Source organism: Nothobranchius furzeri, chromosome 12 (assembly GCF_043380555.1).
Source record: "Nothobranchius furzeri strain GRZ-AD chromosome 12, NfurGRZ-RIMD1, whole genome shotgun sequence".
NCBI classification, from domain to species: Eukaryota; Metazoa; Chordata; class Actinopteri; order Cyprinodontiformes; family Nothobranchiidae; genus Nothobranchius; species Nothobranchius furzeri.
The window spans coordinates 54543365-54566714 of NC_091752.1; the positions used below are offsets into that span (position 1 = coordinate 54543365).

At 46.0% G+C, this 23350-nt stretch overlaps 2 protein-coding genes and 1 long non-coding RNA gene across 7 annotated transcripts in view; 1 reads left to right on the forward strand and 2 right to left on the reverse strand.

The window, feature by feature from the left end:
* The window catches only part of cacng1b (calcium channel, voltage-dependent, gamma subunit 1b), a 39320-nt gene extending 18469 nt beyond the window's left edge, over positions 1–20851 (reverse strand). The window contains exon 1 of the mRNA XM_015945735.3: positions 19919–20851. Coding sequence (XP_015801221.3) covers positions 19919–20159 — 241 coding nt within the window. The 5' untranslated portion in view covers positions 20160–20851. The remainder of the gene's footprint in view (positions 1–19918) is intronic.
* On the forward strand, positions 2281–5700 carry LOC139062009 (spectrin alpha chain, non-erythrocytic 1-like). Of its 5 annotated transcripts, XM_070542065.1 has the most exons (8): positions 2281–2683; positions 3897–4019; positions 4090–4307; positions 4731–4823; positions 4934–5038; positions 5111–5143; positions 5222–5257; positions 5466–5700. In XM_070542065.1, exons 4-8 carry the CDS (start codon positions 4758–4760, stop codon positions 5514–5516), a joined length of 291 nt encoding a protein of 96 aa, XP_070398166.1. In that variant the 5' UTR covers positions 2281–2683; positions 3897–4019; positions 4090–4307; positions 4731–4757; the 3' UTR covers positions 5517–5700. The 5 variants fall into 5 exon arrangements, with proteins under 5 accessions (XP_070398166.1, XP_070398165.1, XP_070398169.1 ...); XM_070542064.1 differs by having other exon boundaries at positions 3897–4307; XM_070542068.1 differs by having other exon boundaries at positions 3902–4307.
* Positions 5963–7276, reverse strand: LOC139062011 (uncharacterized). Its single transcript, XR_011515621.1, has 2 exons — positions 6241–7276; positions 5963–6158 (listed from the first exon to the last, which is right to left on the reverse strand). It is a non-coding gene; the product is annotated as an uncharacterized lncRNA (long non-coding RNA).
* Positions 20852–23350: the final 2499 nt, after the last annotated feature.

Consider the following 23350-nt stretch of genomic DNA (forward strand, 5'->3'; position numbering starts at 1 on the left):
GCTAGGGTCCTGTTTGTGGACTTCAGCTCTCTGTTCAACACCATCCTCCCTGCTCTGCTCCAGGACAAGTTCTCCATGCTCAACGTACCCAAATCCACCTGCAGGTGGATCACTGACTTCCTGACAGACCGTAGGCAGTGCGTGCGGCTGGAGAAGAATGTTTCCACCACTAACACAATTGGCACAGGATCTCCACAGGGCTGTGTACTTTCTCCTCTGCTCTTCTCCCTGTACACAAACTGCTGCACCTCGAGCCATGACTCCATTAAACTGATCAAGTTTGCGGACGACACCACCCTCATCGGGCTCATCTCTGACGGTAATGAGTCCGCCTATAGGAGGGAGGTGGAACGGCTGGTGTACTGATGCAGCAGCAACAACCTGGAGCTCAATGCTCAGAAGACGTGGAGATGATTGTGGACTTCAGGAAAGTCACAGCCCCATCTCTCCCCCTCGTCCTGACGGACACCCCCGTCACCACTGTGGACTCCTTCCGCTTCCTCTGAACCACCATCACACATGACCTTAGGTGGGAGCCATCCATCAGCTCCCTGATCAAAAAGGCTCAGCAGAGGATGTACTTTCTGCGGCAGTTGAAAAAGGCCAAGCTGCCGGCCCAGATGATGGTGCAGTTTTACACGGCCATCATTGAGTCCATCCTCACCTCCTCCATCGCTGTGTGGTACGCTGGAGCCACAGTGAGGGACAAACATAGACTGCAGCGCATTGTGCGCTCTGCTGAGAAGGTGATGCTGCAGCCTTCCATCTCTCCATGACCTGTACGTCTCCAGAACTCGGGGGCGGGCAGGTTGGATAGCAGCTGACCCTTCGCACCCGGGTCACAGACTTTTTGAGCCGCTTCCCTCAGGCAGGAGGTTACGGTCCATCCGGATCAGAACCTCCCGCCATAAGAACAGCTTCTTTCCATCTGCCGTTAGACTTGTGAATATATTATAAACACACAACCATGCTGGTCTTCTGTACTTGACACAAAGTGACGTTATCTGCCATGTTACCATTACCTGCCATTTTTTATAGCTGAAAGTTTTATTCTAGTTTTTTTGTTTTTTTATTATTATATTTTATTCTATTTTTAATCTTATTATTCATGTTATATGTAGCACATTAGTACCGAAGCAAGTTCCTAGTTTGTGAATTGTTTGTTCACTGACAATGGCAATAAACCTATTCTGATTCTGATTCTGATTCTGATATTCCACCAGGGGTCCTGATAACAGCTTCCTTGTAATCCAGCCTGCTCACGTGTGTGTGGTCTGCTTCAAGATGAAAGTCAAAAGAAGGCAACCTTATCATTAGCACATTTCTGTGTAAACGATGTTTCACACATAGCTTTTGTGCTTTGTGGAAGCTGTGTTGAGCGGTTTATTCCAAGTCCAGGGTGAATTTTAGGGCTTCCTCTCTGAATGTATTTAGTTCTCAGCATAAAGCAGGAAGCCAGCACACAAGAGAGGGAAAAGACCGAGTGTTGAGAAAACTATAATGTTGTTTCAAGGTGACATTAGTGCTATTGAGTGTATGAGTTGTGGACATCATCAAAGCAGAGGTGGAAAATATTATATGTGAAGGTTCGCTTGGGGGTAATATTCTACTTTGCAAAGACTGGAAAACATGACGTTTGACCATTTGAAAGCCATAAAACATCTCTGATAATAAACTCCTCTCCCTTGCCTCTTTGTGCACATATGCAAAGAAACATGCACATGCTCACAAAAGCTCCATTTAAGCTCTTGATTTCCCAGCCGTGCTGCGCGATGTGATCCATAAAGGGTCTTGTTTGATCTTTACAGCACTCAAGCTGTCATGCGTCATTTGTGGGAAGCTAATTCTAAAAGTCATTTGGGTTCACCGTTTAGCTGCTGTTGTTACACAACTCCACACCAAAGACAGAGGAACTGTATGAATAAGGGTTGGTGTGTTCTCATCTTGACAGCCCTCTCTGTTGGGAAAATAGCTCATATGTGATATTAGGACCCATCCCTGTTGCTTGCTTCAGTATACGGTTCATCAAAAATGTAATCTGTTACGGGGCAACATCAACACAACATACTATGCTTGCTCTCCACATATTAATCCCAGAAGTAGGTGAAGTAACAAAAAAATGGGTGGAGTTTTTCCTCCAGCTGTTCTGTTTGAATCTTCACTAGTTTTACTCTGTCTACCCCAAGCCCCCACAATGCCGCTCTAAAAATGGTTCCATCCCGGAAGTAAGAAAAATTGCAGTTCCACCCTCATCCGCTGGGGGCTGGTGTCAGAAGCGAGCAAATCCTCATTGACTCCCAGGTTAAAAATGCCGATTTCACAGCAGAAATAAACATGTTTACAGCCTGGTACCAGAACATGTTTTTTGTCTAAATTATCTAGTTTATACTCATGACAACTCTGAGGGGGGTGAATTTTTTTCTCACTCTTCTGTTTAAGTGTATTGAAAGCCTAAAATTCTGTATAATTAATGAGCAGCCGACACACGTGACCACAGAGCTAGCTCCATGGAAAGGCCTCAGTACAGCCTCGGTCCCTCCTGGAAACTGTGTCGGGATTTTGAGTCTCTGTGCTTGTGAATTCTGTTTTGGATATTATTGGTGCAATTGTTGGACAAAATGACTTGCTGTGGTATTAATTGCACTAATAGAGCGTCCAAGGAGTCTCCACTTCATTTTTTTCGGTAAGTTAAAATCTATATTTGTATTTTATGTCACTGCCGCCTAGCTGAGTTTACCGAAGTAGCTAGCTAACTATCAGTTTAACATGTAGCATGTACTGTTTAACCATGAAATTTAAATGTAAAATACGGTAAAATAATTAATAGGGCATATTTCGATGGGTAAAACCCAGTGCATTTAAGATAAAAATGGGTTGAAATATGATGGAGCGCGCCGCTTGGAGGGACACCTGTGCTCCATTCTTTCATCCGGTAATCCCCAGCGGTCAGGCCGGGCAGGCTGACCGATGCGGCGCCTCGCTGCTGCGGGCTGACGGGAGAAATACTGCAGCTCGTTGAGAAGTCTATAGGGCATACAGCGTTTCCCTTAAATCCCAACGCCACGCCGACAAGATCCCAAGTTTCTTTGTTTTTGTTGGCGCTGTTTACCGAAGAAGCAGCGGGAACACCAGCAAGTTTCATCAGACTCGTAAAGTTAGTTTTTGCAGGGGACCCCCTGTATTTTACCGCTCCCTCCTGCAGTCTTCCCCTATTAAAATTTAAAATGTGTAACTTTATGTTTTGGGATGAATGACTAATATTCATGTTAACTAAAACGTTAGGTATTTAGGGGGAAAAAACAAAATAATAAACATTATACAGATGTCAAATAAATCAAACTGTAATTAAACTATATTTTCAAAGTCTCGATTCTGGATAAAATCCAACAACATATGCTTTATAAATAAACACTACGCATGGCTTTTACACACACACACACACACACACACACACACACACACACACACACACACACACACACACACACACACACACACACACACACACACGTTACATTGTGATTTCTTAGTAAATATTCTATTTGGCGAGAGATAAACTTTATTGTATTTATCCTAGTGAATCTATAATTAAACGGGTAAACTAGCAGTAGCACATCAACATCAAAGAAAGTAAAATGTTATTATCAGGAGAGGGAGAATGTTTAAGTGGTTAGCAGCAGTGTGCTAGCCGATGGCCCCCACCATGAGGCCACCACAGCTCAGCAGAACGTCATTGTAGCTTCTTCTGGGGAGAAAAACACTTAGAGAAAAAATAAAGTTAACAGCTGAAATAGCAGGAAATAATACAGTTAAAGAGCAGACTGTAGAAGAAAGAAACCCCTGGGTTAAACTGGTCTGTCTACTGCATAATGCTGAACTCTAACATGTGTCCTCAGGGAAGGACCTGATTGGTGTCCAGAACCTGCTGAAGAAGCACCAGGCTCTGCAGGCTGAGATCACAGGTCATGAACCTCGCATCAAGGCTGTCACCCAGAAAGGAGAGACCATGGTGGAAGAAGGTAGAGCAGGTCTGGTCCTGACATGTTTCTGAGGTGTCTGCAGGTTCTGGCTCACTTTGTTTGGGTCCAGGTCACTTCGCTGGTGAGGAAGTGAAGACTAAACTGTGGGAGCTTCATGGACGTTGGGACACGCTGAAGGCCAAGGCGTCCCTGAGGAGGCAGGACCTGGAGGACTCTCTGCAGGCCCAGCAGTACTTTGCGGATGCTAATGAGGCCGAGTCCTGGATGAGGGAGAAGGAGCCCATCGTTGGAAGTCCAGACTAAGGGAAAGATGAGGACTTGGCCGAGGTATGGAAGTCCCTTCCTGAGAAACTCCAATCGCTTTTCTTTGTTCTCTTTCCAGTCCTTCATAATTAGTGTTTCTGTATTTGTCATGTCCTTCGGTTGTCTACCAGACGTCGTTGCTCGTTTGAGCGTCTCATGGGTTAGGGGTAGAAGTGCTGGCCTCGCACAGGAAGTGATGACAAACGTGTTCCCGTCGCTCTTATTTCAAACGGTTTACAAGCTGTGATGTGTGTTCCCGCTGCAGAGCAGCCATGACACGTGGCAGCCGGCAGAAGGCTCACGCTTTTCCACTAAACACCCGCAGAGCTGCGTCTGCGGTGAACTGAGCAGGGTTTGTTTTACGGTGGCGGATCCGATTGGACCATCGCTGCGAGAAAGCTCCACTTGTGTCAGACGAGCTGAAGGTTCTGATGTTCTGCTCCACAGGCTCTCCTGAAGAAGCACGAGGCCCTGATGTCGGACCTGTCGGCTTACGGCAGCAGCATCCAGGCCCTGAAGGAGCAGGCCCAGTCCTGCAGGGTGAGTTCAGAACCCTCGGCCCGTCAGAACATTCTTATCCACCACGTTCTAACACCAGACCTGTTAACCCGACAGCAACAAGTTAATCAGCAGGTGCTTTTGTCCTGCAGGACCTGAAGGCCAACGAGTCCCGCCTGAGGGACATCAACAAGGTGGCATCTGAACTGGAGTCAGAAGGTCTGATGGCTGAGGAGGCTCCTATGGTTCAGGCTCAGGTGAGCGTCACCTGTCTGCAGCAGCTGGTCCCTCTCACTTCCTGGTTTAACTCTGCTCGTCTCTGTTTGTAGCAACAAGAACATCTGGGTTATGCTCCTGGAAAGGTGCATGTTGTCCTCCACCAGAACCAGACGTGGTGTTTTTGTTACCACTCATTTGTTTGTTTGTTTGTTTGTTTACAGGATGAAGCCGACTCTAACACGGCGTCACCCTGGAAGGTGAGTTCATTCAGCTGATCAGAGGTCACCTCTGATGGCCGCAGTCACGGCCGACCGTGCTGACATCACACAGGAATTCAGGTGACCCGGCAGGCACCAGGTGCTGGTGAAAGTGGGGACATGTCAGCTGGTTGCCATGGCTACAGTTATCTTTATGCATCTGTATGACTGCTGACTGGTGTGTGTTTCCTGTGACCTTTGACCTCAGACCGTACGGTTGGGCGTTCAGACGACGCTAACTTTAATTCCATCAAGGTAAGAGGAAGCTCTTCCCTTCCTGTCTGAGCGATCCGTCTCCAGGTTTCTTCGTCCGGCGTCCAGCCCGCTGGCGTCCACCTTCATCTCATCTCACTTCATTTATAGTGCAATACTTTCACATTATCATTTTCCCACACTTCTGTATACCTGTATTTTGTTGTTTTTCAATAAAGAATGACAAATTATTTAAGTTTGGTTTTTGTTGCACACAAATATATATCTGTAAAAAATATCTACAAAGCTAATGTTTACATAACAAGTATGATTGGGTTTTGCAATACGGCACTCAAGTTTATTTTAGTAAGATTTTCAAACCAAATAAAGTTAGTAAAGAACACATTTCTATTGTCTGCTAAGAAACTGTTGGGATTTAAAATGGGCCTGTTGTACAAATAACTTGTAAATGATTATTCCTCACTTTTGTCTTAACCAAAGAAATTCCAGTAATTGAGCAAAAACATTTATTTTTAACACTACATTTTATAAAACAGGGCGCAAAGTGTCGGCACATGTATGTATGTCGATGGTCCGCCCCAACCAAACCAGGAGACACAGACGTCAGGGAGGCCAAGGTTGTGTCCGACGGTCTCTGCAGCTCTCTGGGCACCACGCCTCACGTAGCTGTCTCCAATGGTCCAAATGGCTATGGAGGAAAAAATAACAGGTTTGTCATAATTGTTTTGAAGTACAAAACCATACATAAAGTGGTCAAGACAGGAACTTACACGCTGCGTTGTGTAGCTGATGTTGGAGACACACAGGCTGCCATGGTGACCTTTTAACAGATCTAAGAAAAAAATGTAATAAAAGAATGAAACGTAAAAACTCCCAGACCTCATTTCATATTTACTAATCAGCTATGGCTGATTTATTGTTTGGATCACAGTGAGTTACACTAATTCTAATATATTTTTATTTCTATTATACATACATACTTTTTAACTGTTATTTTCACATGACTGTTATCAGGCTCTCATGTTCTGGTTCTGATGATAATTCCGTGTCTTCCAGTAAGTTATCTTGTGCTTACTTCATCTGTATAATGTCTCTTCACTTTTGGTAAATTGTACTGAGTCCAGAATAAAGGCTAGTTGGCTGTACAAGATACAAACAAGTATTACGTTTTGGAAATATATGAAACACCGCCAGCATCTGTTAGAGCCTGTGGCGGGGTGCTGAGGGCCGGCTCCAGCCCAGGAATGAGCTCTACACGCCGGCCGGGAGGGTTTCAAACACCGCCATCCTCTCCTCTGCTGGCTGTTCATTCTGTTATGGTTACCGGTGCTTGTGTTGCAATGTGAAACGCTTGGTCTCAGATTTTGTAAGAAAGATAATAAAATGTCCCCCCAAAATACGACTTAAATATATTTTCTCTTCTTCATGATACATTTAATGGCTGGTGCGACTCAGGAGTGATAGCACCGAAAAAAACTGTACTGAAAACTTGCTCAAAGCAAAATGTTTTCATTACGGAAATAAATTATAAACTTACCGATTTAAAACTTTTTTAATACAGGTACTTCTCACGAACAGGTGCAGAAAACCTCCACCTAAACTCCGTGTGAGGGTCAGGTCGTTGGGTGTTCCAGTTAGCTCCGGTTGAATTGAAGCTAGGTGGCTACATCCGTTAGCTCGGCTCACACCTCCGCTTTAGCTTTGGGTTAGCCAGGGTTAGCTTCAGGTTAGCTCGTAGCTAGTTCGTCACTCGATCCCAGCCTTACAGCCCCACCCTCAGCGCCTCCTCTCTTCCCTTTTATGGAATTGTCTGGGCTGGACGGAACCTGTGACACGGTCAAAATGGCGGTGGTGGCCACCTCCCATTATGGACAAAAAACGTGTTATTGGAGTCTATGGAATCCGTTTGTCCAGTATTTACAGTCTATGGTCTACCTACAGAACCCACCAGAACCATGCAAACAAAAATATAATTAAATACCACTGTTGAACTAATATCAACTGATGATGAGAAATGATGGTGTTTAAAATTACTTGTTAATCAATACATTTGCAGTGGTCTCTAGTAGGAATAAATGCCTTGCAGGACGTACTCAGGGCACAAAAACAATCCCTGGCTCAGAAGGGCCAAGTCTGCGACATCACAGCTGAGACGGCAGGCTTTGGAGTCTTATTTCCTGATATTTAGACATCTCATCCTGGATTGGATAACAGCAATGTAACTCTATCAATGACTTGCAAAGTGGATGTTTTATCTCCACAAATGACACAAGCCTGGAGGACCTTCTGCTGTTTCATGAAGTTGCTCATGCTAACGGTTAGCTTAAACTAACCAAGACATCTGCTGCTGATTACGGACGTTAAAACAACAACAGCCTTCCCTGTCGTGAGTCAAGATGGGTGAGTCCATGAATGCTAATTCACAGTGTGACGTAGATCTATCAGGCATTTCAAACCCTAGAGTTTTACTAAGAAACAGCAGGATATAGGTGTGGGAGACTACTTTCATATTCAGCCTGCATGAAAGACTCTCAGTGACTGATTAGAATCAGTCAACCACACCTGTAAGCCAATTTTCTACTTGGTAATTAGCTGTGGTGGCCATCTTTAATTGGTTTGACGTCAAAGAAGAAGTACCTCCAATCAAGACTTTTGGACTTTTGTTGTTGTGTTTTGTGATTTGTGAAGTATTGGGATGATGAGAAACCAAACACACAGATAAAAGCAAATACATTACCTTTTAGGATAAGTAAATACTCGACAATCTGACAACTTTTCTTCCTCTGTCTTGCAAAATGTTCTATATCAACAGTCAGGTAAGAAACTTTGGTCCAAACCAAACTCCTCTCTTTTCACAATGTTTAAGAGTTTAGAGACCAAGAAAAAAAAAGAAAGTTCAACCTGTCCAATGGACCAAGACCTCAAAGGCTAATATGCTTCCATTGTGCAAATAAGCTGCAGAAATAAACTTATTTTTTTATCTGTCAGTTTATAACTCAGTGCATTAGTCACACTTGACACAGCTGTGGTGTAAAGGTTAGGGAGAGGACAAAAGAGCCAAAAAATGCAGGTCTACTTTCCTGACCAGGCAGAAAAAGTGATGCCAGGGCAAAGATTAATGAGGACTGTCTGCTTCCAACCTTTGTCGTGGTTCATGTGCTCATTAGTAAGGCAAACTTACTTCTAACTACATGAAAAAAAATTCTGTGTCAAACTCAGCCTTATTACAGATTTCGTATGTAGCAAAGCCAAATTAAAATTTGTATCTTCAACAACCTAAAGTGGATGTCACGATGTGGGGGTGTTTGGATCCAAAATCAGGTGTGAGTTGGAGCACACAGAGCCAGGCGTAGAGGTAAAATAAAAAGTCCTTTAAGGACAAACAGAGCAAGTGTAACTGGAGGATAGCACAGCAGGATAAAACAGACCTAATGGAGATAACCCGACAACCAACTCTTCTTCTTCTTTGATGGTAAAGCAGGCTGCATGCCCTAAAGCATATTGCTGCCACAACTACACTAACGCCGCAGCCAAACCCAGTCACTGCCTGTCATAGACCCCAATCGCCTGCTGAAAATGCAGCAGTGCCCCCATCTGCGCCACTCCCCCACCTCCAGCGGTGTCTGCAGACTGAACACAGTCACCCCCCACAGTACCCAAAAAATCCAATAAGGCCTGCAGCTCAACTGCATATCAGCGGCACATCAGAAGAGTGTGCCCCACCATCTCAAGTTCCCCACACTCACATCAACCATCCGGGTGCCTACCTACCAATAACAACTTCCCCCTCAGGCAGCTTTTTCCCAGCCGCAGATGGGTCATGACCACCGAGTCACACCTCCCACGAAAGTGATCCGACCATTGACCACCCATCCGGCTTTGCAACACAGGATAGACTCGCCCAGTGTTCCCTGCATCCCAGGAGGCCTGCCACATCTCCATAGCCACCCAACCAATCATAGAGCGATACTCTGGAGGCCCCAAGTTCATCCCTAAATCCACATCCTGCCTCCTCAGCCCACCCTAACCCTAACCCACAATATCCTATTCTTTACCCTCCACCACTACTTGAGCCGGAACCCAAACAAAACACCTCACTACCCCAAACACCCAACCGATGCAATGACAACCTGACAGAAGCCAGCAGGTAAGGCTGAGACCAGGAGCACCACCCCACCAACGCTGCCGCCAAGTCAGAACAAATAACAGATCGAGGTGGCGTATGTTCCCCTACCCAATGATGAGGACACATAATCACCACTAACTCAGCTGTGAACGCTGAACAGCCATCCCGCAACCAGTGACCACATCTGAAACCCAGACGTGGAATCACCAAACCCACCCCCACCCTGTCGCTCTCCGGGTCCTTCGAGCCGTCCGTAAACAACTGCAAATAAGAACCCCCCCCCCACAAAAAAACATTAAATCCCCAGCCCTCCCAGCACCTCGACCCTGACCCAAGAAAGAAAAATCCACCTCAGGCTCAGGCCTTCGCAGGGGCAGACTCCTCCAAGCCCAGGCCTCATCAAGGAGGGCAGCCACTGTGGTTGACCGAAACATCCCAGTGCACACTATCAAAGCCGCCGCCTGCAACACATCCAGTTGCGTCAGGGTCATAGACGCATCCATACAGGAAACACCCACTGATCGCATCACGCCCTTTTTAACCAACAGCAACATGGTCCTGTCCACCCCCCAGTCCCACCCGGCCAGACAACTAATTACATCCAGGATGGGACAACACCTGGCCACCAAGCCCCACACATGCACCCTCCATGTTAGTCTCTGATCCATCCACATGCCCAAGTACATCTACACGACACCCGTTCTAGTTCCCATCCCCCCAACCGCAATCGCTCCCTGACCCTCCTCTTAAAACCAAACACTATAAACTTAGTCTTGGTCAGGGACACCATGAAGCCCAAGTGCCTTGCCCAGGCCACCCCACAGTCCAAGCTCTCCTGCATCCTACGCAATACAAACAGTAGATTCCGGCCCCGCTTCCAAAAAGCCACATCATCCTCAAAGAGGGATTTCCTTGCATCACTGCAAGGAGCCAAACAGACCATTCAGGATGTTGAAAAGAACCGGGCTGATCACACTGCCTTGGGGAACCCCATTCTCCACCCCCAAATGACTCGAACAGCACCAAACCCACCCTCGACAACTAACTCAGAAACAAACAGGGCTAAAATACAGAAGAACGGGTAATCAGAGAAATGAGAAGGAGGTGGAAATAATTAACTAAAGGCACAGGAGCAGGAAACAAAACACAACAGTGCAACATGCAAACACCAAAACTGAGCATCAAAACAACAAGCAAGCAAAAACAAAAGTGCAGATAGATAAAGAGGCTGACTTGTTTTTATTTTTGAGTAAAAACAAAAACCTGCATCAAAATTAAAGCTGCAGTCTTAACTGCCAGGAATTTAGTCTACTGTATTCACACGTTTAGATGGGGAAGTATTTTCTAGTTTTATTTTTATCACTAATATTCTAAAACATAAAGTCACCATATTATATTTACATTGGACATTAGGGGCATTGTAGCTCTTGTGCCAGTGCTGGTTTAGTTTTTATATGTATATTCTAAATAACTTTTTTTTCTTGTAATTTCTGCTTCATTCTGCAAATCATACACAGACTTAAAGAGAGAATGTGTAGATTTTACCATACATTTCTGGAAATATCCACCAAAATGTTGAAAATGAATGAAAAGATGCCCAGTTTTGGAAAAATATTTGCGGCTTTGTAACATATCACCATAAGAATCGTGTCTAAAATACATGGGAGCGGGTCTGAGGCCTAGTCCACACGTAGCCGGGTTTTTTTTTTTTAACGAATATCCGCCCCTCCAAAAACTTGCATCCACACCACCTCGTTTAAAAAAAAACTGTCCAGACGTACCCGGATAAATACGTTGTTAAGGACATGCCAGACCTGTAGGTGGCAGTACTTCCCCCGTTCTTCGCCTCGTCCTTCGTCTGTGGTCTTCCGGAAGGAGCAGTAATTCCGCTTGCAAAAACAAACAAGCAAAAAGCGCTTGGACAATTGATAAAGCGAGCGCAGCTCTGAGGGCATCCATGCTGTCGGCTAGTGTAAACACAGGTCGCACACGTGATGTCAGCATTTTTTTGTCGCGTAAAGTGACGTTGCGGACCTTAAAACTCCGGTTTTGTCTGTCCGCACGCAGACACCCAAAACGGAGAAAACGCAGATCTTCACTTTGGCCGGAGTTTTAAAAAAGATCCGTTTTCCTGTGAAAAAACTCTGTTTTCGTGTGGATGACAGGTCAAAACGTAGAAAAATATCTACGTTTTGGCAGATCCCCGGCTACGTGTGGACAGGGCCTAAGTCTCTGGGCGACGCCATATCAGATGCCATGTTTCCTTCTACGAGAGCCCATGAGGACAAAATGCATTTACTGATTTGTAACAAACTGTTACAAAACTTTCACCATTCTTAAATGTTGGTGTTTTACACATTTACCTCATCACTTGTTGCCAGTGATGAAAGGGAGTCTGATCTTCTTGTTATTTAGCTAAGGTTTGCACTCCCCAGGGTTTTTTGACCCTAATGGGCATCCGTTGGTAAGGTCATACTCCAACACAAAAATACTGTGTGCTTGCAACAATTTAGGTATCTACTGTCCCCTATTGCCAGGGAAAATACACAGTGTCACTTTAAATTATTCAACATTCCAGCTTTAATCTAAAAACTTGGAAGCAAACAAAGAAATTAAATAATTTACTTGCTACTTAAGCATGGTTAAGTATGACGTGAGATTATTCCCAGAAGCTATGAATCTCAAAGTGAATAAAGGATAATAACTAAGTCTAGAGTGTTTTGCTGTTTCAGCTCTTAAACACAGATGAGTAACGCATGGTAGAGATTAGGTAAGGACCATCATAGAACAATGTTTACATCTATATATATCAGTTCATCTTGCTGTTTAAGAGCATAAACATTCCACTTGCACTATTTCACCGGATGTAGTCAGAATGCTCCTCCTTGAACCGTCACCTTATCGTGGTGGAGGAGTTTGAGTGCCCTAATGATCCTAGGAGCTATGTTGTCTGGGGCACTTAGTGCCCCTGGTAGGGTCTCCCATGACAAATTGGTCTTAGGTGAAGGGTGAGACAAAGAACGGTTCGAAGGATCTTTCATGGCGGTTAAAACGAAGAGTCGGAGTACCCGGCCCGGAGGGTTACCGGGGTCCCACCCTGGAGCCAGGCCTGGGGTTGGGGCCCGTGAGCGAGCGCCTGGTGGCCGGGCTTTCGCCCATGGGGCCCGGCCGGGCCCAGCCCGAACCGGATACATGGGCTCGTCCAACTGTGGACCCACCACCCGCAGGAGGAACATGAAGGGTCCGGTGCAATGCGAATCGGGTGGCAGACCAAGGCGGGAGCCTTGGCGGTCCAATCCCCGGACAAGAAAACTAGTTTTTGGGACATGGAACGTCACCTCGCTGGCGGGGAAGGAGCCGGAGCTTGTGGCAGAGGTTGAGCGGTACCGGCTAGATATAGTCGGACTCACCTCCAGTGTTGGGAACGTTACTTTAATAAAGTAATTAGTTATAGTTACTGATTACTTTGTCAAAAAAGTAACTCAGTTACTAACTGAGTTACAAGATCATAAAAGTAACTAATTACCAACAAAAGTAACTGCTTAGTTACTTTTTTCATTAAAGCATGCAAGAATTACTACAATAGTAAAATATAAATCACTAATGACTGAACATAATAAAATGTATGTCCAAATGTTTTATATAAACCTGAATAATTTAAACAAATAAGCACTTAACAGGAGGAACTACTAATAGGAACATTACACTAATCTAGACTATTAAAAGGTCACTGTGTGATATTTAACAAAAACCCAATCAGCTAAAATTTAAAATTGCAAATAGAAACACCTGTAAAGGTTCCCGAGCCTTTAAATGGTCTCTCAGTCTAGTTAAATTACAGAAATAAATGTAATTTTGCACAGTATTCTAATTTTTACAGCTTCACATAATTGTGTGTTTTAGCAGCATTTCTGTTGCTGCTAATCTAGTAACGGTTAAATAAATAAATAAATATCCTTTAAAATGACACTAGAAGAGGCACAAGCCTGATGGAGGACTTAAATGTACTAACATGGGTCAGACCCAACCACAGAAGAGCTGAAGCTGGGTGGTAAACACACACAGGTAGTTCTAATAACACCTGAGCTCCATGCCGTCTGAGACTTATGCATCAGCGTTACAGCGGGACTAAAGACATGATCAGGAACAGGTTACAGCTGGATGATCTAGGAAGGTGGAAGATCAGGACGTCTGAGCGGTGAACAGGTGAGCGGACCTTCGGGACGTCCCGCTGTCATGCTAAGGGCACGGCTGCAGACCCCCCGCAGATTCGCTGCTGCAGCAACAAATCTGCGGGGGGTCTGCAGCCGTAGACTATTCATCACGTCTTCCTCGTTCTTCACGGGCCATGATGCTCTTAAACATCTGCCTCTTTAGCTCCTGATCAGCTGACGACAGCTTCAACACACCGCACTGCTTAACGCACGCATTTCCTTATCAGGTACAAGGTTTTGATAAAAGAAGACGTAATTAATTAGTTTGCTTGTTACAGAAAGACATATTTTTTATTAACGCGGTTATTTTAAACGGAGTTATTCCCGTTGTGTCTACAGCGTGCAGTGACTGAGACCGTGAGGGTCTCCGCCCACCCGGCCAATCATCATCGTGTTTGTAAGTGCGTTACCGACACCTCTCTCTCCCTGGCTGCAGCTGAAGTGTGGCGGTCAGAAAGCCTCACACTGCTGCTCAACGTTCGACAAGCACATAGTAACGCACAGCGTTCCGTCCCCAGTAACGGTAACGGCGTTGCAACGGCGGGAAAAGTAATTAATTAGATTATTCCGTTACCTATAAAAGAACGCCGTTAGAAACGCCGTTATACTTAAACGGCGTTACTCCCAACACTGCTCACCTCGACACATTGCATTGACTCAGGAACCCGAGACCTGGAGAGGGGTTGGACACTCTACTTTGCTGGAGTTGCTCCGGGTGAGAGGCGGAGGGCTGGGGTTGGCTTTTTGTTAGCCCCGAAACTCTGCCTGTGTGTTGGGGTTTACCCCGGGGGACAAGAGGGTAGCTTCCTTGCGCCTTCGGGTCGGGGAACGGGTCCTGACTGTTGTTTGTGCTTATGGGCCAAATATCAGTTCAGAGTACCCACCCTTTTTGGAGTCCCTGGGACGAGTGCTAGATAGTGCTCCATCAGGGGACTCCATTGTCCTGCTGGGGGACTTCAATGCTCACGTGGGCAATGACAGCATGACCTGGAGGGGTGTGATTGGGAGGAACGGCCCACCTAATCTGAACTCGAGCGGTGTTTTGTTATTGGACTTCTGTGCAAGCCGCAGTTTGGCCATAACGAACACCATGTTCGAACATAAGGATGCCCACCGGTACACTTGGTACCAGGGCAGCCTAGGTCACAGGTCGATGATAGATTTTGTAGTCGTATCATCTGACCTGCGGCCGTATGTTTTGGACACCCGAGTGAAGAGAGGGGCGGAGCTGTCAACTGATCACCACCTGGTGGTGAGTTGGATCAGATGGCAAGGGAACATGCCGCGTAGACCTGGCAGACCCAAACGCATAGTGAGGGTCTGCTGGGAACGCCTGGCAGAAGAACCTGTCAAGACGGTCTTCAACTCCCACCTCCGGCAGAGCTTTGACCACGTCCCGAGAGCAGTGGGGGACAGTGAGTCCGAGTGGGCCTTGTTCCACTCTGCGATTGTCGAGGCGGCTGTTGCTAGCTGTGGTCGTAAGGTGGCCGGTGCCAGTCGTGGTGGCAACCCCCGTACCCGCTGGTGGACACCAGAGGTTCGGGGAGCCGTCAGGCTGAAGAAGGAGGCCTACAGGGCGTGGCTGGTCTGTGGGTCTCCGGAGGCAGCAGACAGGTACCGGATAGCCAAGCGGGGTGCAGCAGTGGCAGTTGCCGAGGCAAAATCTCGGGCGTGGGAGGAGTTTGGTGAGGCCATGGAGAAAGACTATCGATCGGCTCCAAAGAGGTTCTGGCAAACTGTCCGGCGCCTCAGGAGAGGAAGGCAGCAACTCGCTCACACTGTTTACAGTGGGGATGGGGAGCTGCTGACGTCAACTGAGGCTATAGTCGGACGGTGGAAGGAATACTTTGAGGAGCTCCTCAATCCCACCAATGCGCATTCCGAGGAGGAACCAGAGCTGGGAGGCCTGGGGATGGACTGTCCGATCTCGGGGCCAGAAGTTGCTGAGGTAGTCAAACAACTACACAGCGGCGGAGCCCCGGGGGCGGATGAGGTTCGTCCTGGGTATCTCAAGGCTATGGATGTTGTAGGGCTGTCATGGTTGACACGTCTCTACAAAATTGCGTGGTCATCGGAGGCAGTTCCTAGGGAGTGGCAGACCGGGGTGGTGGTCCCCATCTTTAAGAAGGGTGACCTGAGGGTGTGTTCCAACTATAGGGGGATCACACTCCTCAGCCTCCCTGGGAAGGTCTACGCCAAGGTACTGGAGAGGAGGGTCCGATCGATAGTTGAATCTCAGATAGAGGAGGAGCAATGTGGTTTTCGTCCTGGCCGTGGAACTGTGGACCAGCTCTATACCCTTGCAAGGGTGATGGAGGGGGCATGGGAGTTTGCCCAACCAATCCACATGTGCTTTGTGGATTTGGAGAAGGCTTATGACCGTGTCCCCAGGGGCACCCTGTGGGGGACGCTCCAGGAGTATGGGGTGGGTGGCTTTCTGTTAAGGGCCATTCAGTCCCTTTACCAGAGGAGCGTGAGTTTGGTCCGCATAGCCGGTAGTAAGTCGGACCTGTTCCCAGTGAGGGTTGGACTCCGCCAGGGCTGCCCTTTGTCACCGGTTCTGTTCATCACTTTTATGGACAGAATTTCTAGACGCAGCCGTGGTGTGGAGTGTGTCGAGTTTGGTGGCAGGAGAATCTCGTCTCTGCTTTTTGCGGATGATGTGGTCCTCCTAGCTTCATCCAGCTCTGACCTTCAGCTCTTGCTGGGTAGGTTCGCGGCCGAATGTGAAGCGGCTGGGATGAGGATCAGCACCTCCAAATCTGAGACCATGGTTCTCGACCGGAAAAGGGTGGCTTGCCACCTCCAGGTCGGGGGAGAGGTCCTACCTCAAGTGGAGGAGTTTAAGTATCTCGGGGTCTTGTTCACGAGTGAGGGTAGGAGGGATCGGGAGATCGACAGGCAGATTTCTTCGGCGTCTGCAGTGATGCGGACGCTGAGCCGATCTGTCGTGGGGAAGAGGGAGCTGAGCCAGAAAGCCAGGCTCTCGATTTACCGGTCGATCTACGTCCCAATCCTCACCTATGGTCACGAGCTTTGGGTAATGACCGAAAGAACGAGATCGCGGATACAAGCGGCCGAAATGAGTTTCCTCCGTAGGGTAGCCGGGCTCAGCCTTAGAGATAGGGTGAGGAGCTCGGACATTCGGGAGGGACTCGGAGTAGAACCGCTGCTCCTCCGGATCGAAAGGAGCCAGTTGAGGTGGTTTGGGCATCTGGTCAGGATGCCTCCTGGACGCCTCCCCGGGGAGGTGTTTCGGGCATGTCCTGCCGGCAGAAGGCCCCCGGGTCGACCCAGGACACGTTGGAGAGGTTACATCTCCAATCTGGTCCGGGAACGCCTTGGGGTCCTGCCGGAGGAGCTGGTGGACAAGGCCGGGGAGAGGACGGCCTGGAGCTCCCTAATTGGGATGCTGCCCCCGCGACCCGGACCCGGATAAGCGGAGGAAGACGAAGACGAAGTAGTCAGAATGTGAAACATAGCTGTCGGTTTGTTAGCTTGTGGATGAAATCATCCTCCACACTTGTGCTGTCTTCCCAGAATCCTTCATAAAACACTTGATTTTATTCTAGACTAAATAAAATGGAGCAAGATGTTTCACAAACATGGGAGATTGCAGATAGTCCGCCAGGGGTTAAGAGATTGCCAGTTTATTCCTATCAGTAGACTACATATTTGGAACAAGGTGTTAAAATAGTTCCTCACACAGCGTATTCAAAAGCTCCTTGTAGTTCAGTGAGCGATGTCTTGCCTCTTTGGATCATTACACATTAAACTTAGCAAGTGTGAAAAAAATTAAAACTTTAAAGAGCAAGTTCACTGAGAAACCATTTTTCATTTTTTGGGATGAAAATGATCAGTTAGACTGTTTTCATGCAGGTTGAACATGCACATGCACCTATATACCTAGTATCTCCTGCATTAGCTTCTGAGAGAAAATAGGCTCAGATTAGAAAATTGAACTGGTTTTAGTCTGAACATTTCCCCATCTATTTTTTATTGGCAGCTAATGCAGAAAATAGAAGTAAATGATTATTTCCACATTCAGCCTCGTAAAGGAGTGGATCACTTTTTTAATCATTAAGTTTGCAGTGGAACATTTTAGTAGGAATGAATACCTAGTAGGTCGTTCGCGGGGTGGGGGGGTGGGGGTGGGGGTATACTGGTGCACCATTTCTCACATTACAACTGACCTTCAGACGTCAGGTTTTGTAGCCTTATTTTTTGATGTTCGGACATCTCTTCTCAGATTGGATGACAGCAACGTGACTCTACCACTGACTTGCAATGTTGATGTTTTATCTCCACAAATAACACATAACAATAAGTAAGCCTGTAGGAGTTTCTGCTGTGTGGTGAAGTTGCTAATGCTAACCGTTAGCTTCTACTAGCCGAGATGTTCTCTGCTGCTTCCTGGATGCTAAACCAACAACAGCCCTCCCCGTTGCAAATCAAGATGGGTGAGTCCATGAATGTTAAGTGACAGTCAGGCTTTTCAAATCCTTGAGTTTCACTGTCTATTTACTATCGAAAGCTAATGCAGGAGATAGGTGTAGGAGACTATTTCCATGCTCATCCTGCATGTTAAACTTAGAGTGACCGATTATGATCAGAAAAAACCATAAAAGGGGGTTTTCAGTGAACTACACCTTTAAACTCAGGTGATGTTTCAAAAATAAAAAGTAAAATGGTTTCTCATGAACTCGGTCTTTAAGATTGACAGTTTTAAACCAAATCTCAATTAAAATCCCAGTGTGTCACTATTAGATTAATTTGTCAAGCTGGATTTGTGAGTGTGTCAGCTGTAATCTGCCCTTCGTTCAATAACTGATTGGCTTGTCTGGAAAGAGGGGAAATAATAATATGTCTGTCTTAATACAAAATAAAAGTCCCTGTGTTTTAATGTTCAGGCAGCTGTCACACTGTCTCTCGTCCACCTTGAGTTCTCCACATGTGACACATAAAACATAGTGTGGCATCATCCCACCTCGCTGAAAGCCACCTTTCATCTTTGGAAACCCTAAAAGTACTCCCCGTCTCACTCTCAAAATGAGGTTTTCCTGCCCAGATCCACCCATCTGCTCTACTCCTATACTTCCTTTCAATCCACCCGAGTCTCCCAGGTGTACTGTAACTCATGAGCTGGAGCAAGAAGCCACACTTCATTAAGGTCTGTACTGATCCTGAGGTGCTGGAGCCGGAGGCAAAGTCAATGACAGAGTCAGAGTGAAATCTCTCTGTTAGGCTGCAAGGCACGTACACACAGCTAGAGGCCGGGAGACATGGATTACCCAAGGGCTGGCATTGCACGGAGAAAGAGAGAGAGCTTCATAATTAAAGCAGCACATCTATTTTAGGTGAATTACAAAGACATCGTAATGCAAGATGTAATGATGTTGTTATTTCTTTGTTTATTCTCTTTGTGGCACCATAAAATGATGTAGAGCAGCGCACAAAAAAAAGCCTGAGCCTGGGATCATATATTTTTCCAATTTAATTGTTTTCCCTTTGCAACAATTCTGTTATAAATATTTCTAAGGGTTCTCATTTGTCAGTTTAGCAGCAGCCTTGATCAAAACTGGGTAGAAATTAGCTCTGACATGATCTGTCAAGCAGCAATCGGGTTGTGGAAGTTAAAGCGTCGTTTTGGTGAAAGACACTGTCAAAGTGCATCCCGACAAATGATCTAACAACTCCTGTCATTTCCTAGACTGACTGGAGAGGTTTGAGTTTCATGTGGAGGTAATGCGCTCTCACTGCGCTTCGGATGCTTCAGAGCGTTTAATTGGCAGTCTGTTCAGCGACTTCCTCTGTGGAGAATAATGACAGTTCATTGGGAGGCTGGCCTTAGAGCTGTGAAATCTTTGAGTCACCTCTATGTCTACGTTTGTGGTAATGTCACAGGGCAACATATAAGCCGGCGCATAAAAGCAAGAACAAAACAGAAAAAACATGAAATATTTGGCTAAATTGCCATTAATCCCATTAATATGTCCACTGCCTCTGAGAATACCTATGAAATATTCATAAACTCTGAAGTGCAAAGACCTCCTGATGTAAAGCTTCATAAAAAGTTAAGTCATCAATAGAAGGACTAAGGTTCCTTACCTCCAGGTAAGCTGATAGGGCCACATCCTTTACCCAGTGGGTCTTCTTTAACTATGAAGATGGTCTTCTTGCACAGCCTCCAGAGGCCAAAGTGGGCCGCCTCACATGTGGCGTTGAGCTTTTCCACCCGGGGGCTGAGGACAGCCCAATGGTCAGTCACCACCGCCGCCAGCATCGCAGACATGCCAAAAATGATCACCACCGACGTGATCTTGACCTTTGTCGCCTGCTCCTCGTACATGTTGCAGGTTGAAGTGTATGCACGAGGTAGAAGTGCTAACTGTGTGCTAGCAGCGTGAGTGGTTGCGTAGACTGCGGCTGAAGTTGATCCTTTTCTTGTTTGCCTTCAGCATCCGTTGTTGTGTCCGGATGTTTCCTCGTCTTCAGCACACCGCTGATGTCCTCTTCGTCCCGTCTGCTCTCCAAGGCTCTTTCTTTTTCTTTCTCTGCCTTGTGCCTGGTGGTTGATGAAAAGGGGCCAGATAACAGTGCCCTAGTTTCTACCTCTCGCCTCTCTTTCCTCACCCTCCCTACTTGACTTTGGTAGGCTGAAGCCAGTCAGTTACATGATGAAGACGTACCTGGATGTGTTTACATCTCTTGATAAACTAGTTATTATTGTCAGTTAGTGGCAACTGGTGTCTTTGATTTTAAGTTCAGACCCAGTTCATTGTTGGTGAGTGCTCAACTCCAGCTCTACCAACAGAATATATTAAAAACATCCAAACCTCCATCAAGTTTTGACACAGCTGTTCAATTTCTTACTTTCATGGAAAAGACCTTGTAATCCATTAGTAACATTTCCTGTCACATCTTCCTCTTTTCTTTCTTCAGTCTTGTTTCAACTCAGTTGTCTCAGGCATTGTGTGTCGTGGATCTCCAGGGGGACGATTTCCTTTATTAGTTGTCATCTCAATGAGCTGATCTACTTCCTCAGCCAATCAGCTGTCAAGGTTGGAAATAAGGGTCCCACCAGGTGCCACAGCTGTTCCAGATTTGTAAAGACAAAAAGGGCTTCAAAATGAAGATAGAAAATGTGAGGTTTACAGTATTTATACAAGTTTCTTATTCAATTTTTCTAATAGAAAATTATATGTGAAATTCGATGTTTAAAGGGGATCCTCATTATCATACCACACATCAATCTGCATAGTAAGAAATGTAATAAGGGGTCTTTCTTTGTGCAGCACAGCCCAATGTTTTGTCTCACTCTTTGCCCTACTCATTTACTGTATATACTGCCCGGCCCAAATAAATGTCGCCACCTGGATTTAACCAAGCAAATAGGGATGAGCCTCCTGCTGGATAATTACAGGGCAATTATCTTTCAGCTACAATACGGTATTTAACCCCAACTGGTGCAATGAGTTTCTTCTCATTTCTTACACAAGCATGTGGAAAGACACAACTGGTGGTCGTGGAAACGATGTTAGTCTGTGTGAGAAATGTCAGATTATTGGCATCAAGCAGAGAAAACATCTAAGGAGATTACAGAAACTACAAAAATTGAATTAAGAACTGTCCAACACATTGTTAAAAACTGGTCTGATGACTCCAGATGGACCCTGTTCCAGAATGATGGGTGCATCAAGGTAAAAAGAGAGGCAGATGAAGTGATGCACCCATCAAGCCTACTGCCTACTGTTCAAGCCTGTGGGGGCAGTGCTATGATATGGGGGTTGCTGCAGTTGGTCAGGTCTAGGTTCAGTAACAGGAATGAGGTTAGCTGACTACCTGAAAGTACTGAATGACCAGGCTATTTCAACTTCTATAAAAGCACAGGTGCACTCTAAGATAACAATGCCAGGATTCGTCAGGCTCAAAAGGTGAAAGAGTGGTTCAGGGAACACGACCCATAGTTTTCACACATGGACCATCACAGAATCCAGACCTTAAATGGCTTGTATTTGATATAGCACCTTCTGGAGTCCTAGAACCCCCCAAGGTGCTTTAAAATACAATCACCCATTCACACTTTGGTGGTGATGAGCTACATTGTAGCCACAGCTGCCCTGGGGCATACTGACAGAGGCAAGTCTGCCGTACACTGGTGCCACCGCTCCCTTCGAACACCACCAGCAGGCAAGGTGGGTTAAGTGTCTTGCCCAAGGACACAGCGACAGCAACAGACTAAGCAGGGCTCAAATCTGAAACCTTCTGATTACGGGACGAGCACTTAACTCCTCTGCCACCGTCGCCCCTTAACCCCATAGAGAATCTTTGGGATGTGCTGGAGAATCTTTGTGCAGTAGTTAGCCTCAACCGTCATCAATGTAAGATCTTGGTGAACATTTTAATGCAACAGTGTGTGGAAATAAATCTTGTGACATTGCATTAGCTTCTCAAAGCAATGCCACAGAAAATGTGTGATGCAATCAAAGCTTAAGGTGGTTCAGTTAAATAGTACAGTGTAACGCGTGGCCTTTAATTTTTTTTGTGGCAATGTTTTTTTGGCCGGGCAGTGTATGTTGCCCCACATTTTAATTAGCTTTTTATTTCAAAACATTGTGTTGACAGGAAGATCAAAGCACCTGTCAGGACAGAAAAGAACCCCAACATTTATACAGTATCGTTAAATTTTCTGGTATCATATAGTTTTGTGTCATACCATTCTGGGTTGTACTGTACTGTATTGTTGTGAATCACATCATATTTTCTTGTATTGAGTAATATTGTATTGTATTGCCTTGCACAACATTGGTTTGTATAGTATCACATTCCATTGCATTGCACCACATTGTACCATAATGCACTAAATGGATTTGCAAGGCTGTATAGTGGTGCAGTTGGTAGCACAGTTGCATCGCAGCATAAAGGTAGGAAGTTTGAAATCCAGCTCTGCAACCTTTCTTTGTGGAGTTTGCATTTTCTGCACGCATATGGATACTCTGACTTCTTCCAGGCCAGAAACATGAATTTTGATTGAGGACTCTAAATGGTTCCTGAAGCTTGGTTTATGCTTGACGCATTCACTTTCCGCTCGGTGATGCGGCTCGCGGATGGAACGCGCTTCACAACTTGCAGCGTTTATGGTTCGTGCGGCTCGTCTCTGTGGTGAGCCAATATTCTCCCAAACTGAACGGGGCAGCATGGAGCTCTACGGCATGCATCCAATACTACACCATAGTAGAAGTAGAAATTACTGTTTACAACATGGCATTTCAGCATTTTTAACAGTCTCCTCGTCTTTTCCGACAGTGCAAGCTATTTCTCTCCAAGAATTATTAACAACATGTTGATCACGGTGATTTCTGAGAGCTGAATCATACAAATGTCTGTATTTACGACCTCTGCCATACTAGTTCTTGCCGATCCGCCATGTTTTTCCGCGTCCGACCGTCTGCATGGTTAGAAATTTTCCTAGGTGCGCGTTGCAGAAATTTTGGGCCGTGTGGAGACGCGGTGGAGGGGCGTGGTTGTTAAAATGATGCA

What these genes read in the sequence shown, in the direction of transcription:
- LOC139062009 (XM_070542064.1), top strand. Translation starts at nt 4,758, where the DNA reads ATGTCGGACCTGTCGGCTTACGGCAGCAGCATCCAGGCCCTGAAGGAG. An exon ending in CTCCTATGGTTCAGGCTCAG is followed by an intron (nt 5,039 to 5,110) that starts GTGAGCGTCACC and finishes CTCTGTTTGTAG; the next exon opens with CAACAAGAACATCTGGGTTA. An exon ending in TGGGTTATGCTCCTGGAAAG is followed by an intron (nt 5,144 to 5,221) that starts GTGCATGTTGTC and finishes GTTTGTTTACAG; the next exon opens with GATGAAGCCGACTCTAACAC.